The 15,861-nt window shown below is 47.4% G+C and overlaps 1 protein-coding gene across 1 annotated transcript in view; it reads left to right on the top strand.

Moving 5' to 3' along the window:
* The window catches only part of RSPH14 (radial spoke head 14 homolog), a 95,671-nt gene extending 83,478 nt beyond the window's left edge, over positions 1-12,193 (top strand). The window contains exons 4-6 of the mRNA XM_015823397.1: positions 10,100-10,325; positions 10,480-10,616; positions 11,883-12,193. Coding sequence (XP_015678883.1) covers positions 10,100-10,325; positions 10,480-10,616; positions 11,883-12,121 — 602 coding nt within the window. The 3' untranslated portion in view covers positions 12,122-12,193. The remainder of the gene's footprint in view (positions 1-10,099; positions 10,326-10,479; positions 10,617-11,882) is intronic.
* The last annotated feature ends 3,668 nt before the right edge of the window (positions 12,194-15,861 follow it).

Below are 15,861 nucleotides of genomic sequence, written 5' to 3'. Positions count from 1 at the left end.
CCTGAGCGGCTGCCGTCTGCTCTGTGAAGCAAGGCAAAGGAGAACGGCCGTTGGGCAGGCCTGGAGGGACGAGCCGAGCTACCAGGCCTGGGCCTTGGAAAGAGGAGCCCCCAGCGCCCCAGCAAAGGGGCGGTTCTGTTTCAGCTCATGACCGGGTGTCGAGCCATCCCTGTTGGGTCACTGCAAAGGATCAACGGAGGCTGCTGCTTGCAGGAAGGCAGTTGGGTGGAGGGGACGAGGGTGAAATGCCAGGGATGCCCGAATGGAGGCTTACAGGCCGGTGGAAAGGACGAGTTTCTCAAGAAGCAGACAAAGGGTGCTAAAAACAAGAAGACTAAATTACAGGTCGTCCTCAATTTACAACTGGTCGCTTAGCAACCCTTCACAGGTTACAACAGCCCCCCCCCAAAAAAGCTACTTAGAACCTGGTTCCAAAATTAACAAATCATTACGGTACTTTATTATTCTCTCTTCCATTATGGTTACTTTTCAAGAAGAAAAGCCAGTTTATCATACAGACTTTTTACTTAGGACATACTGATCTCCTAAAAGTTTAGGAAGGCGGCACAGAGTAACAGGTATGCAAAAGGAGGAGGGGTCTTCTCCGAACCGCCTTCCTGCTTCCGTCCAGACAGGCTCCACTTTGGCCGTAATAAGAGTTGCAGGGGATTAATTCTTAACTACAGCGCTTTGTTTTTAATTTTGCTTCCGACTTTACAATTCTGCATTTTATCTCTTGGTTATGGTGATTAACTGCTGCTGTGGACAGCATTTCCAGTACAAAGGCAGAATATAAAATTAGCAAATAAATAGAATAAAGAAAATGAAAATCCTTTCACTGGACTTGAGGAGCAGGGATGGAGGGGAGACCAAGCAAAGTCCTTCAGTCAGCACCCCATGAAAGCGCAGCATCTGTTCTCAGGGAAAGGGCTGAGGTCCACTGGCTTCAGAAGGGAGCTTAGAGGAGACTGGAGAACGAGGGAGGGGGGGGGTGAGGCTACCAGCAGCTGGGGCCCCTATGGAGCTTCTGTGTTCCTGGGTAGTCTGCCACAAACACCAGTGGCGAGTGGGAGCATCAGGTGGTGGTTGTCACTCTGCCCTCTTGGGGACTGCATGCCTATGGTGCAGAAAGATGGGCTTGCTTATCCCCATAGGACTGACCCCTATCCTGAGTTTTGGGGAATCGACCCAGAGGTTTCCATAGTTTTAAAGGGGCACTTTTAAAGCAGTGCTTACTGTTAAAAAAAGAACGACCAACATTGTATTCGGAACAGGATAAAAGCAGGTTTCAGCACCAAGAGTAGTATATGAAGCTCTTGGAAAGGTATATTTTGAGAATGCTGCTATTCCAAGGACAGTTGCCCTCCCTTGCATTTAATTATCCCTCCGATTTAAGATTCCGGGGTCGGGATGTGGTCTTGAGGGGCCTAGGATGGTTTTAATCCAGCTACTGTGAATACTCCTGTTCCAAGCACGGCAAATGTGGACTCGGCACGTCTGACTAATCTCGCTTGATTATTAGCCTCGTATGTTCTTTTAGCAAGTCACCATTCATAATTTAATCAGCATCTCATCTTCCGTTAGTTATTTTTATTCTAAAAACAAAGGCTCAAAATCTTGTAAGTCTTTCCTCACACTATTTCTCTTTACAATTTGAAAATGCAGGAACAAAGCTAAACTTATCTTTGACTAAGTGTGCCAAGGAGAAGCCCCAGAAATGACACCGTGTTTGTGCCAGATGAATTTGCATTCCAGCATTTTTTCACATCCTCCTCGCTGTTTGCAATGCCCATTGAGTCTGGCACATTTTGCTTCCTTGCCTTGCCTTGCCTTCTTTCTTTTCCCTTTCCTTTCCTATCCTTTCCCTTCCCTTTCCTTCTTCCCTTTCCCTTTCCTTTCCCTTTCCATTTCCTTTCCCTTTCCTTTCCTTTTTTCCTTTCCCTTTCCTTTTCTTTCCTTTCCTTTCCATTTCCTTTCCTTTTTCTTTTCTTTCCTTTCCATTCCTTTCCCCCTTTCCTTTCCCTTTCCCTTCCCTTTCCTTTCCTTCTTTTCTTTTCTTTCCATTTCCTTTCCCTTTCCATTCCATTTCCTTTCCCTTCCCTTCCCTTCTTTCTTTTCCATTTCCCTTCCCTTCCCTTCTTTCTTTTCCATTCCCTTTCCATTCCCTTTCCTTCCTAACCTCCCTCCCATTTCCTTCCTTTCTTCCTCCCTCCTTCCCTCCCTCCATAACCTCCCTCCCATTTCCTTCCTTCCTAACCTGAGCAGAGAGAGTTTGGAAGGAGAGCAGAAGTTGTGTCCGAGAAATAGGACCTCTGCTTTCTTAGGACCCTCTTCTTCCAGGGCTGGCCGATGGCTACTTAAGCTCAGAAGCCTCTGTGGGGGTGAGAATGACAAAATGTGTGTTATGACATTGTGTAGAGAATCGAGGCGGGCGAAAATGGGAGGAAAGGTCTCTGGCCCCTCCTTAGTTCACAGCGCTATGATAGCGAGGCTCGTTCAGACTTGCAAATTATCTCGCTGTAGCTGTTGCAATCTCCTCTCCTCTCGTCTATTTTCTATTCTGTTCTAATCTATTCATGCCACCCATCACCCCAATAACACAACTGACGTTTCCTACAATAAGAGTAATCCTGGCCTGTATGACATTTTTTCTTAGTCTGGTCTACCTTATTAGGCTGCCCCCTTTATTTGTTTGTTTAATTAATTAATTAATTACATTTTTATCCCACTTTTATTACTTTATAAGTAACTCAAGGCAATGAACCTACCTAATGCTCCTGCCTCACAAGACCAAACTAGCTGGTTGTACAACTGTCGAGTGTGGTGACACCGGTACCCAGGCACTACTCGTTAACTGTGACTTACTCGCTTAATCCCATGGATTTCATACCATGGGCAATGGAATCGTTCCCTTTGGAATCCATTTTTCCTTCCCAGGCCAGTGTATAAATTCCAGTTGTGTATATAAGCATAAAATCTCCTCCCTTCCCCCATCTATTCATAGACAAGGTAGCCATTGTTCACTTAATCTAATTGTTGCAGTTGCTGACCCCCTATGAATAATGACCATGGATCCTCTGGGAATATAATTTACAGGGATTCGCTTTAAATCATATAACCAAAAGTTAAATGACCTTATTCTGCAATTTTTTAAATCAAATAGATTCTCATATGTGCAAAAAATTAAAAACCTTAGTTTTCCACCTTGAATGCATATTTGAAAGTGTTCTAAGTATCTTGACTGACCCACAGCATCCTATGTATATTATCTTACCATTTGCATCTTACCCTGGATCAGCTGAATCTCTAATTATGTCAGGCTGCATATTTCTTTTCTTCTGATGGCTGGGAAAACTACAGAGAATTCTCCAGCTGTTCTCCCCCAAGGGAGGCCCACAAGGAGGGTCATAAAAGTCAGGATGGCAGCCACAAACAACATATAATCAAAGACCCACCCACCCTTTTTCCATTTACATGCTTGTAGCCATCTTCTTGCCTTTTTTTGATCCCCCTGTAGACACCACCACCATCACCCCATCTGCTGCCAAAGTCGGGTTACTCCTGATGTGCCCCATCTTGCCCCATAACTACTGGGACAGCCTCGTCTTCTCTGCTGCTGCTGCCATCGCTGGCCACAGAGTACAGGTTGAAGGGCAGCCCCATTTCTTTAGTAAGCTCAGGTCCCCCACCCCTGCTCTCCATGCAGATAATGGCTAGACGTGTTCACCTGATAGGCAAATTTAACAGTTTTATGCCGCACCGGAATGTAGAGTTCAGCGAGCATCGTGCTTAGAGAAGAAAAAGATAAACCTTACCACTGCTGGGATAGACTGGGTGAGAGCAACAAACTGAACCTCAGTCCAGAGAAATACTGTAGACAGATATTCCCCAGGACCAGGAAGAGCAGAAGACCCTCCTCCCAGAAGAGCCAGTGTGTTTTTTGCCGGAGTTCTTCCCTGAATCCCCTGGTCTTTAGCGATGCAGGTGGCCTCCCTGGCACGAAGAGCCTCTGCCCAATTCCTGCCAGCCCAGACCCTCCTGGGACCACGAGCGCCGCCTCCTCTGGTTCACGGCCTAAGAATCCCTCAATTGTCTTCCTCCATGCAGGGTGACTTTCAAAACAGCTGCCCGATTGTTGAGCGGGGCAGCTCAAAGCAGCCACATGACTTGAGTCCTGAAAATGTCCCACTGTTCTCCTGGGAGCTGCCACTGGTCCCATTTCAGCTGCCGCCCTCAGCCTGCAAAGCCTGGAACAGCTTTGGGTCCATGAATTGTCTTTCTCATCTCCTGTCCGAAGATCAGCCCGGGGGGGGGAGGGGGGCAATCTTCCTGGTGCCGGTCTGCAGCCGAGTGGCCGGGCTGGGCCTCCTCACGGGCAGCCCCCTAACTCTGGCCCTCTTTTCTGGCTCCTTCCAACTGGCCTTTCTGTGATAGGCCAGTTCACCCAGACATTGCTCCAGTACAGGGTCTCCTTTCAACATACCTGTTGTTTTGCTTTATTGCTTTTCAAAATGAAATCTGTTTTTGTTTTGTATTTGTATTTGTTATTTTAATTTTTAATTTAAGTATCGCATCATGAAAACTTTATTTCAGATTTTTAAAAAAAACTCTAAGCCAGTCTGGCAGAAATTACTGGCTGCTCCATCTCGTTTTTTTCTTGAGTAGTGGTTTGGGCTTCTCATTTCTTTGAAAAAAAGAACAGTTTGTCAGCTTGTTGACAAATACACAGATTGGATAACTTTCAACAGAAGTTAACCTCAGCACCTTCACATCCATTTCCAAAGGGATTTTTTTTTCCCCTTAGATGTTTTTTCGTTGAAGAAGCCAGATCCCAGTTCAGCTGTTGGGTTCTGGAAGTAAGACCTGCAGATTAATTTTTGCTCCTTTTCACAAAACATCAGAGGTCTGACCTACACCCAGAAGAGATGGGTAGTGTGGAATCACCACAATTAATTCACTCACATTTAATGGGGAAGTCTTCAAAACATTGTCAGTCAGCTGGAATGTTCTAATATTTTCCTGGCGCTGTTTCCATCTTTCTAGAATCTTTTTTGAGATCTTTGGAAGAGCAGAACAAGACCCACAAGCATAAATGTTATTGGCAGGACCCCCTGCATCCCATGTAGCCTTTGGAAGAGGGTCACTTCTATCAACTACTTAATTGTCACTTGTTCTGCTACCACCATAGTCATTCAATGTTATACAACTTCAACCAATTTAATGTAAGACCTGGAAAATGTCTCGGAACGATTTATTATAAGTGGTTGTAGGAAAAGTTTTGCACTGATTGAATGGAGAAATTTCCTGAAAATTAAATCACAAGCTGCATGTCTAATTAAGACCTGTAGCGCTAACAAGTAAATATGCTCAAAGCCAAATCTGTACAAACCAGCATAAATATATTAAGGAATATGAACTGACTTAAATAAAAAAGGCTTACACTTTTGTCCAGATTCCTAAAGTCAGTTCCAAAACATCTTTTTGAAAGATTCCCCAATTTTTTTCTTAAATCAACTATCAGAATAACTGAGCCGTCAGATTTGCCCTCCAGCATCCTGAAGTGGGTTTTGCCCTCTTTGTGACACCTTTGATGAATCCAGGTTTTCCCTCCATCTCATTAGAATTTGTCCTTAACAATGTCAGTGACTTCCCAGACTTGTTAGTTTCCTGCTTGGTAAATAAAGGACTGTAAGAGTCGCCTGAAAGGCATCCAATTGAAGTATTTAGGACATTGAGTCTTGAGTTTTAATTTTCCTATTTGGAAGTTAGTCACACCACATTAGAAATCCAAAACTTCAAATAGCTGGCAGGAGTAGGCCTGACCACACTGTGAAATCCCAAGGAATCTCCCTGTATGTCCTCAGGACATTTGACCATATTTGAGCCATGAAGAAGAAGGGGTCAGGCTATTCTCCAAGGCAAACTGATGGCAGAACAACAAGCGATGGATGGAAACTAATGAAGAAGAGAACCAACCTAGAAATAAGGAGAAATTTCCGGACAGCAAGAACAATTAAGCAGTGGAAGGGCTTGCCTCCAGAAGTTGTGGGGGCTCCATCACTGGGGGTTTTCAAGGGGAGACTGGATAGCCATTTGTCCAGGATGGTATAAGGTCTCATACTTGAGCAGGTGGTTGGACTGGATCTTCCAATTTGTTATTCTGTTATTCTGAGTACATTTTAGGGTATTTTAGTTCACAAAAACAACTGACCAATGAAGGAGACACCATTATCCCCTTAGGTGGTATGTTCCATTCTTGGAACAGTTGACCATGTTTCCTGAAATCCAACTGAAGTCTTCCTTGTAATTTAATCCCCATGACTTCTGGAACAACACAGAACAATTTTGCCCTTTGTTTACATTACTGTACTTTCTTGGACAACTCTCGCGTCTCCCTACAATCTTCTCCAAGTTAAACATGCCCAGCCATTCCAACCATTCCTGACACCATCAGTATTTTCTTCCAGCCTCCTTGTCAACTTGCTTCCTTCCGGACATGGTCTATGTTGTGTCCTGGACCTGATGAAGCAACTCAGCAGGCCTAGAAATGTTGCAAACGGTCCCGGGCAACCCAAAAGCTGCCCGGGACCAGACTGGCTGGCACCGGACTTGTGCGCATGCGCATGGCGCGAAGAAAGGGTTTTCCCTATTGGCTGGACTGTCTGGGGGTTGGGAAACTATAAAAGGCCTGCCTGCCTGTTTGCAGAGTTGAGTGAAGTTAAGGAGCAATAAAAGAAGTTTGGTTACAACAATGTCTCGTGCTTCCATGCCTCGAACCTCAAACATAAAAGTGGCGACGAAGGTGGGATGCTGCAAGGAAAAGGCAATAAGAAGAGGATGAGCCTCATCTGAAGCGCCTGAAGCCTGGGAATCGGCGTCCAGCTCTGCACTCACCTGCCAGTACAGCATCGCTGGAGGTGAGCTTGGCAAACAAGCCCTTCCCCTCAACGAAGGCTTGCAGCGAGGCATTCAAAGCAAAAAATGTCGAAGATAGGACGTCTGTCAGAGTTCGACGTCTCTCACCCGGAGCGCTGGAACTCCTATGTGGCCCAGGTAGAAAATTACCTAAGGGTTAACCAGGTTAGGGAAGACGGCCTGAAAGCAGCAACCCTGCTGTGCGTCTGCAGTCAGGACACTTTCGATGTGGCCAAAACCTGGTAGCCCCTGCACCGCTGGAGTCTGTCACCTACACGGACTTAAAAAACATGCTGAAGGATCACTTCCATCCCAAATTATCTGTAATTGCGTGGAGGCATGCTTTTGAGCAGAGGGACCAAAAGCCGGGCGAGTCTGCTGCAGAGCTCATCGCTGCCTTGAGACAAGCTGCCAGGCCTTGTGTATTCAAGGACCTGGAAGAACGCTTACGGGACCATTTCGTCTGCGGCCTTAGAAGCAGAGAGCTGCAACAAAAAATCTTTGCTAAAGCTGAAGTCACCTTCCAAGATGTCTTACGTGAAGTTGAAGCTGAAGAAGCAGTAGGCGGCGCTGTGAAGGCCTTGCGGCTCGCCAGAAACACTCCAGCCATCGCGACCGTCCATCAAGAGGTCGCTCAGGAAGTGCAAGACCTGGATCCTGAAGAGGAGGTGGATAGACTTCACCAGCCGGCGGTACGACGACCGCGAGAGAAACCAGACAAGGCCCCAGCAGCCCTTCAGTGTCTCGGTTGTGGAGGACGCCACAAGCGCACGGACTGCCGATTCCGCTCCACCATTTGCCAGGCATGTGGTAAGCAAGGCCACATTGCCACCGTTTGTTTGGGTCAGCAGCAGGTGCAACCTCGGGAAGAATTCCTTCGAAAAGGTACCAGGGTCCCCAGCCAACACAGGGTGGATTTCTGCACGTCGTGTAGAAGCATTTTGCGAACAGGGACACACAAGCCCCTTAAAAAGAAACTTCGCATTGATGTACAGTTACAAGGGGTTCCCTTATCGATGGAGCTGGACACCGGGTCCACTCTATTGATCATTTCACACAATACCTTTAAAAGGATTTGCTGCAGTAGTGGCCTTAGAGTCAAACTCAGGCCATCAAACTTAATTCTTACGGACTTTCAAAATTCAAAGGTTAATGTACTTGGAGAAGCCACACTCAAAGTGCAGCGTAAGGCGTTCCAAAGCCTCTTAGACGTGGTGGTTGTTGGGGGTGAGCGTACGAGTCTAATCGGACTCAATTGGTTTGAGGCCCTGGGTTTAAGCCTAGGAGGGTGCCCTTCGCCCTCAAGGGCAAGATTGATGCTGAGCTGGACAAGCTGCTCCAGCAAGGCATTTTGGAACCTGTGGACTCAAGTCCATGGGAAACCCCCATTGTGATGCCTTTAAAGGCTAACGGGGAAGTCCGAATTTGCGCGGACTATAAGTGCACTCTGAACACAGCTTTGCAACAGCATGCATATCCTGTACCAGTAGTGAGTCATAATATGGCCTCCCTCAAAGGGGGACAACTGTTTGCAAAGCTTGATTTAGCACAGGCCTATCAACAGCTACCTGTTGATGAGGCAACTGCTGAGGCCCAAACAATAGTGACCCATAGGGGCGCTTTTAAGGTAAAAAGGTTACAATTTGGAGTGAATGTTGCTCCTGGCATATTCCAGAGCGTCATGGAGCGCACGCTCAGGGGTATTCCAGGGGTTTGCCCTTACTTCAATGACATCCTCATCGCAGGGGAGTCATCACAGAATTTGGCTGAAAGATTAAGGGCTGTGTTGTTGAGGTTCCGCCAAGTGGGCCTCAAATTGAAAAAGGATAAATGTAAAATTGGAGTTACTTCCACAGAATTTTTAGGCTTTAAAATAGATGCTCAAGGCATCCATCCTGCAGAATCTAAATTGAAGGCCATTCAGGAGGCCCCAAGTCCCAAGTCTAAAAGCGAGCTTCAGGCTTTCTTGGGACTTCTTAACTTCTATCATGCTTTTCTTCCCCATAAGGCTGCAGTGGCTGAGCCGTTACACCGGCTCTTAGACAAGCAAGCTCCATGGCAGTGGACTAAGGTCCATGACAGCAGTTTTAAGGAGGTCAAGGCCTTGCTCTCATCAAATGCGGTATTAGCCCATTTTAATGAGCAACTGCCTGTATGCATCGCCTGTGATGCATCCCCTTATGGGGTGGGTGCAGTACTCAGTCACCTGAAGGCTGACGGGACACAAGTCCCTGTAGCCTACTATTCAAGGACTTTGTCATCTGCAGAGCGTAATTACGCTCAGATTGACAGAGAGGCCTTGGCCGTAGTGGCTGGTATAAAGAAATTTCATGATTTCTTATATGGCCGCCACTTCACGGTCTATACAGACCATAAGCCACTGCTGGGTTTGTTTACTACTAACAAACAAACCCCACACATCATTTCCTCACGTATGCTGAGGTGGTCCATTTTCCTGTCAGCATATGACTACACACTTATTCACAAACCTGGGAAAGAAATGGGCCATGCAGATGGCCTCAGTAGGCTACCTCTCACACAAATAGAGGCAGATCCTGCCCCTGCTGTTAATATTCTCTATATTCAGGAGCTGCCTGAGTCTCCCCTAAATGCTAGGGACGTGGCTGCAGAATCTGTCACTGATCACACGCTTACACACATGCTGACATGGGTGTTGTCAGGATGCCCTGCATGATTTTTGCGCAGCTCACCCATCAAGATGACTCACTGAGGCTCAGAAGCTCTGAAAAGGATTTTTTTTATTTTTTTGTAACATCCAGCTCCATCCTCAAAGTCTAAATCTACCTGCCTCTTTCATGACAATGAAATTAACATGATCTGTTGTGAAAATCTTCCACATTGCAGCTGGGGGCAAGTAGGGAGGATTGTTGATTCGAAGGTCCCCCCTCCTTCTCAGAGACGTCCCAGAGGGGAGTTTGAGGGCAGACAGAGGCCGCTATTTTGACCAATAGTGCAAATAATTTCTTAGGGTTAAAAAAATCACATGAAACACCGTTTTTATTAGCACGGGGCGTTCTTCCCCGGGATTTCGTCATAAGGCCCTTCCCCTCCATGGTAAGGACAGCAGGGCAGGAAGGGAATCCCTACGGCCACACCTGCGCTCTGATTTCCTGCAGGCTGCTGGGCAGGCGAGGGAAGGGTGAGCTGTTCTTTACTCTTGCAGTGGCCATTGGGATAGTGGAGAGCGGTCTGGTTCCATCGCTGGTGCAGAAGCTGAAGACGGAGAGGGAGGACATCCAAGAACTCATCCTGGACACCCTAACAGGCTGCCTGCGAGTCGAAGCCTTCGAGGCCTTGGCGACAGGAGCCGTTTCTACCTTGAAAGAGAAGCTCCGGGACCCCTCCCTGGGCATCAGGTGCAAGGCTGCCCAGGCCCTCATGGCCATCAGGTGAGGCACACCGGTGCGTGGCAGAGGGCGAAGAGCGCCAGGGTAGCTCCAGGTCTGCCAAGAGTGGTTTCACTCTGGCTGAGTTGGCTGGTCTGAAGGGCAAAGCAAGCGAACCAACCTCAGCTGATCCAAAGGGATGGTTTTCCCACTTCAGTGTCCCGTTGGAGGGGAAGAACATGGTCTTCAAAGAAAACGTCTTCCCAGACCTGGTCACCCTGCTGGAAGATGAGGATGCCGAGGTGCGAGCCCACGCAGCTGGGGCCCTCATGAATTCGGCAGTGACAACCCAAGGTGAGCGTGGCGAAGGAGAGCTGGCGGGGCCCAGCCCTTTCTCTGTGGAAGAGGGGGGGGGCTCAGCCCTTTCTCTGTGGGACAGGGGGGGCTCAGCCCTTTCTCCCTGGGAGAGGAGGGGGGCCTCAGCCCTTTCTCTGTGGAAGGGGGGGGCTCAGCCCTTTCTCTGTGGGACAGGGGGGGCTCAGCCCTTTCTCCCTGGGAGAGGAGGGGGGCCTCAGCCCTTTCTCTGTGGGACAGGGGGGGCTCAGCCCTTTCTCTGTGGGACAGGGGGGGCTCAGCCCTTTCTCCCTGGGATAAATTTTAATTGAAAACAAAAACTAATATAAACCAAAGAAAGAAAAAGTAAAAGTCCAGGGAAAAAAAGAAAAATAGAAAAGAAAGAATATAGAAAAGAAAAAAGTTTACAAAAGTTACTCCCAGACTTCATCACGTATAAACAATTTTAATAACTTTTCACCTCCTCTTCAATTACAACAAATCTTCCCGTATCCCATCTGTTTACACAAAACATCACAATTCCAGTCCTGGTGTCATTCCATTATGTGTTACCAGAAATGACATCATCTCTATTTTAATCATGTCAAATAAATAAACTTTATATTCCTTCCTGTTACTTCTAATAATCAGTCTTTAGTCCCATCAAATAATGCCATAGAATTTGATTTTTTCTCCTTTCTTCTTTGTCCTTTCTCATAAGTTTCTTCAAAACCTCTTTTGTAAATCAAACATAAACAGATTATCCAGGTCACTATCTTGGTTTGTGAGCATGTTAGCTGGTGCCTTCGTCTCCCAGCTCTCGGACCAACGGGAGAGGACTGTCCTGCGCTCCCCTCTTGAGGAGCAACTGCCAGAGGAGATGTGAGCCATCTCCCACATCTCTCCTTTATCCAGATGGGTTCCAAAGAACTGATCATTTTTGACAGTTCTTTGGTCTTTCCTCCACTCATTGTCTCTGTCTTTATTAGAGACATGTTTAGTTCCCTCTGCCTCCACACCAGCAGTCTCTGGGCTGCGCTCATTGGCCTGAGGAGGGGAAAGGCAAGTTTGGAGAAGCAGTTTCCACTTTGTACCCAGGATAATTTTCTAGCATTTCTCACCTAAATAAAACTTATTTGGCAGTTTTTACTAAAAGCCTGGGTTGTGCCAAGGGGGTCAGGAAGCCCACTCGGACCTTCTGGGTGCAGCTGCTTCCATCTCACCTCCTATTTTTACCCCTCACAGCTGGCCTAGTCCGTTCCCTACTATGTTTTCTCTCCGTTTCAGGGAAATATGCGGCTATTAATGCAGAAGCCATTGAGTATCTTCTGCCTTTGATCCATGATGAGAAGAGCAAAGTCCGCCTCTACGCCATCAAGGCCCTGACCATGTTGTCAGAAGCCCCAGAAGGCCGCAGGACCCTGTTGAAGTACGTGCCGGAATTCCGGAAGCGGCTGCGCGACTCCAGCCCAGCTGTGCAGAGAGCAGCCCAGATCGCCATACAGGTCATTGAATGGAAGCCTTAGAAGGCCTCTCGGCACCTGGCAATAAAGTGACCAAATGGTGTATCGAACCATTTTGTTTGAGGTGTAACTGGGCAGAAGAGAGCACGCAGTGATCTGGTGAAGGATCCCTCCTTTCATCTCATTCAGGGGAAGGGGAACAGAATTAAAACAGCCGATGGCTCCTGACCTTGAAAGCCCTTAATGGCAGAGGTCCAGGCTCCCCGATGGACCGTCTCATCCCACTAGGTCAAGCCTGCCCTTCTCCGACTGGCAGAGAGGACCTACTTCGGATCCTGTCAGTCAACGAACTCTGACTGGTGGGATCCAGAGGAAGAGCCTTCTTTGCCACAGCAGCACCCGCCCTCTGGAGCCTCCTGCCCTCCAGGGTAAGATCTGCCCCCAGCCTCCCGCAGGAGCCTGAAGACCTGGCTCTGCCGGTTGGCCTGGGGCCCAAAGGGGAGGGGGCTGCTGGATTGAGACTCCACCTTCCCCCCCTTTGCTCTCTGCTCTCCACCCGTCCAGCTTTTTGCTTAACATATTGATCTGTTCTCATTGTGTTCTTTTTCTATGTTTGTTTTATGGTTCCGCTATTTTACTCCTGATCTGTTTACCCTCTTTTCGTTTCTTCCTTTTTATTGTTGTAAGCTGCCTAGAGTAGCCCCATGGCGAGATAGGAGGCAAATTTATTTAACCAATGAAATCAATCCATCGGGGAATGCAGAGATTTGACCCACAGGGCAGCCCTGCTGAAATGGCAGAATTCTGGCCTTGTGTCTGTCAGGAGACACGAGCAAGTAAGGAGCAGATGCAGGTTGGTGAGGGAGGCTGGCAAGGGTATTACTGACATTTATTTATTTTTATTTTATATTTCACATTTCTGAAGCGCCCATCTCCTTCAAAGAGGGACTCTGGGTGATGCACAGTGAAACAATGTATAAAATGTATAAACATTAAAATGTTAAAAGTTAAAATTTTAGAATTAAAATATTAAAAATTATAAAACTATAAAAATGTCCAAGGAGGCAATTTTAAACCCAAAGGCAAAGGGAGAGCTCTCGGGGCACCACCCCACCCCACATCCGGATGCTCCTTTGGGCTCCCCACATCAGGCCACAGAGAAAGGCTTTAACCCCTTTTTTGAAGTCTAGGAGAGTGGGGGGCCTGCCTGACCTCCGGGGCAGAAGATATTCCATAGGGTAGGAATAACGGCAGAGAAGGCTCTCTTGTCAGTTGGAATTCTTTGACTGACAGGGTCTGCAGCATCCCTTCCTGTCGGATCAGGTGGGAGGGGCTGATGTGATGGGAACAAAGCTGGCTTGGCCCCGTGCCATGTAAGGCTCTGTAGGTCATCACCAACACCTTGAATTGGACCCGAAAGCAAATTGGCACCCAGTGCAGTTCGCAGAGCAGAGGTGTTACATGTGCCCTTCTTTGGCTACCCAATGTAGCTTGTGTGATTGCACTCTACTCCAGCTGAAGCTTCCAGATACTTTTCAAGTGAGGCCTTGAAACATCCAAGATTCAGGTGTTTGTTCACCTAAGGAGATGAAGATGAAGAGGAGTGCCCTGCAAGGGATGTGCCCTGCTTATTTTGCTCTACCAAGATTGCAAGAATTAGATGTGCCCCAAGCACAGGTGGATGGCCTCCTGGAAGAGACGGTCTAGAGGCAAGAAGCAAATCTGCCCATGGTCCAAATTCCCCAAGACAGCTAAAGAATTCTTGGAAAAGAGACAGGAAGCCTGTCAAGAAGAAGTCTCGTTCTCTGGACCTTCCCAGCAGATTCCATATCAGGAAGGGTCGGGAGGTGTCCTGGCCTCTGCTCTGATGGGGGTGGAAGAACATGGGGTAGAGATTGGAGGTCTCTACCAAGGGGGACTGACGCAGGAATCTGTTGGTCCAACAGCCTGTGAAGAAGAACGTGCTGACATGAGGAAAATGCTTGGGAAACCTTGGGTGGGGTGGGGTGGGAAGACAGCTGTCTCTCCTAACTGATCCGTGCAGGAGTAAGTGATAAAGACTATAAAGGATGCTATAAAGGATTACGAAAAACACTGGCAGGGGGATGAATGAGCTGGGACAGAGGTAAGATTTTCTTCACTGTTGAAATAATTTGCTTCAAGAAACGAAAGAGAGGGCCCAGGAAGAAAGAGCGTACTGGAAAGGGAGAGCAGGCTATGCAGATGTTCCTGATGGGAACAGGTTGGTCTCTTCATTAAAAGGAAGCATTTCTGAGAAGAGGCCCTGGCAAGAGGCGAAGCTGCGTGGCATTTGTGTCGTTTGTTCCCAAGTGAGAGTTTACAGCAATCTATCTTGGCGCCAGTGTTATTCAACACTTTGATTAATGACCTGTACAAAAGGATTGATGGGCTGCTGATCAGATCTGCAGGTGACACGGAATTGGGAGATCTACCCAACACGCAGGAGGACAGGATGAAATTGCAATTTAATTTGGACAGGCTGGAAGACTGGACTAAGAGGGAGAAGTGCAGGGGAGGAAAAGGTAGGACACAGACAAGGTGGGGGATTTATGGCCTGGAAACCCTGCGGCATCTGAGGAGGACGTAGCTAAGATCGCTGACAGCAAGCCAGATGTTAGCCAGCATTATGATATACACTGCTAGGAAGTCTCATGTGAATCTGGCATGGATCAGAAGAAGCTGCTTCAAAGGGGAGGATTTCCCTCTGTTCTATGCTGGTGAGACACAGCTGGAATGGTTGATTATAAACACAACCACAATTCCACTTAGCAACCCCTTTGTTTAATGCCTGAGTTGCCCATCCCAGTTGTGGTCACTAACTAAGGACTATCAGTATTTGCCATCAACTCAGCATCACCTTTTAGTGACCACATAGATAGACCTTCCTCAAGATGACCTATCTCCAACCTGGCCCTTCAGGTCTATCAAAGATGCAGTTGTTGCTGCTACAGTCCACCCACCTCACTGCTGATCTTCTTCTGCATCCTATTCTCAGGGCTGTAGACTTCAGGAAGGCTGGGTCTTCACCTGCTATGCCTTCATTGCTCCTCCTGAGCTGGTCTGCGGCCCCTGGTTTGGCTGCTGGTTGCTTGGATGAGGATGGTCAATCCTAAAAGACAGAGACTACCCACCATTTCAATATCTCATGATCCATTGTGAGGCTTGTTTACAGTATATTTAATTTTAATTCAATTTTTCTTTCTCAATACATATTCAGGATATAACAGATGGAGTACTGTGCATGATTCTGGGCAGCACATTTCCAGAAAGATATGGGCAGATATCCAGAAAGATATTACAAAATTGATATAAAGATTTGAGAATGTGCCCCAGGAGGACAGGCTGAAGAATCCAGGGATGCTCAGGCTGGGAAATAACAGACAGAGGGATAGTTAGATAAAATGGTGCTTCAGGGAAGATGGTCAGGAAATAGTTTTCACTGTCCCAGAAACTAAGAGTAGTAAGGATGGGCATAGGTTACAGTTACCTAGATTTAATTAAAATGTAAGGTAAAGGACTTCCCATAATAACCAATAACATCCTCTCGGGGAGAGGCTCAGTACCCCCCCTCGCCCCCCCACTCAGCAAACAAGCACACACACACACACACACACACACACACACACGTTACAAAAACACCTTCAGTCTAACCCCCCAAAGGGCCCTCCCTCAGCTGCTCTGGCTAGCTAACCCACTTCTGGGTCTCTCAGCCTAAGCATGCAACCATCGCCCTTGGCTGATCTTCATTGTCCAAATCTACAATTCTGTGGGTGGGCTTTTGG

The sequence above is a fragment of the Protobothrops mucrosquamatus genome, unplaced genomic scaffold (genome assembly GCF_001527695.2).
Source record: "Protobothrops mucrosquamatus isolate PMUCROS unplaced genomic scaffold, P.Mucros_1.0 scaffold1860, whole genome shotgun sequence".
Taxonomy (NCBI): domain Eukaryota; kingdom Metazoa; phylum Chordata; class Lepidosauria; order Squamata; family Viperidae; genus Protobothrops; species Protobothrops mucrosquamatus.
Note: the sequence above shows the minus strand (reverse complement) of the source record. Positions and strands in the feature narration are given on the sequence as shown.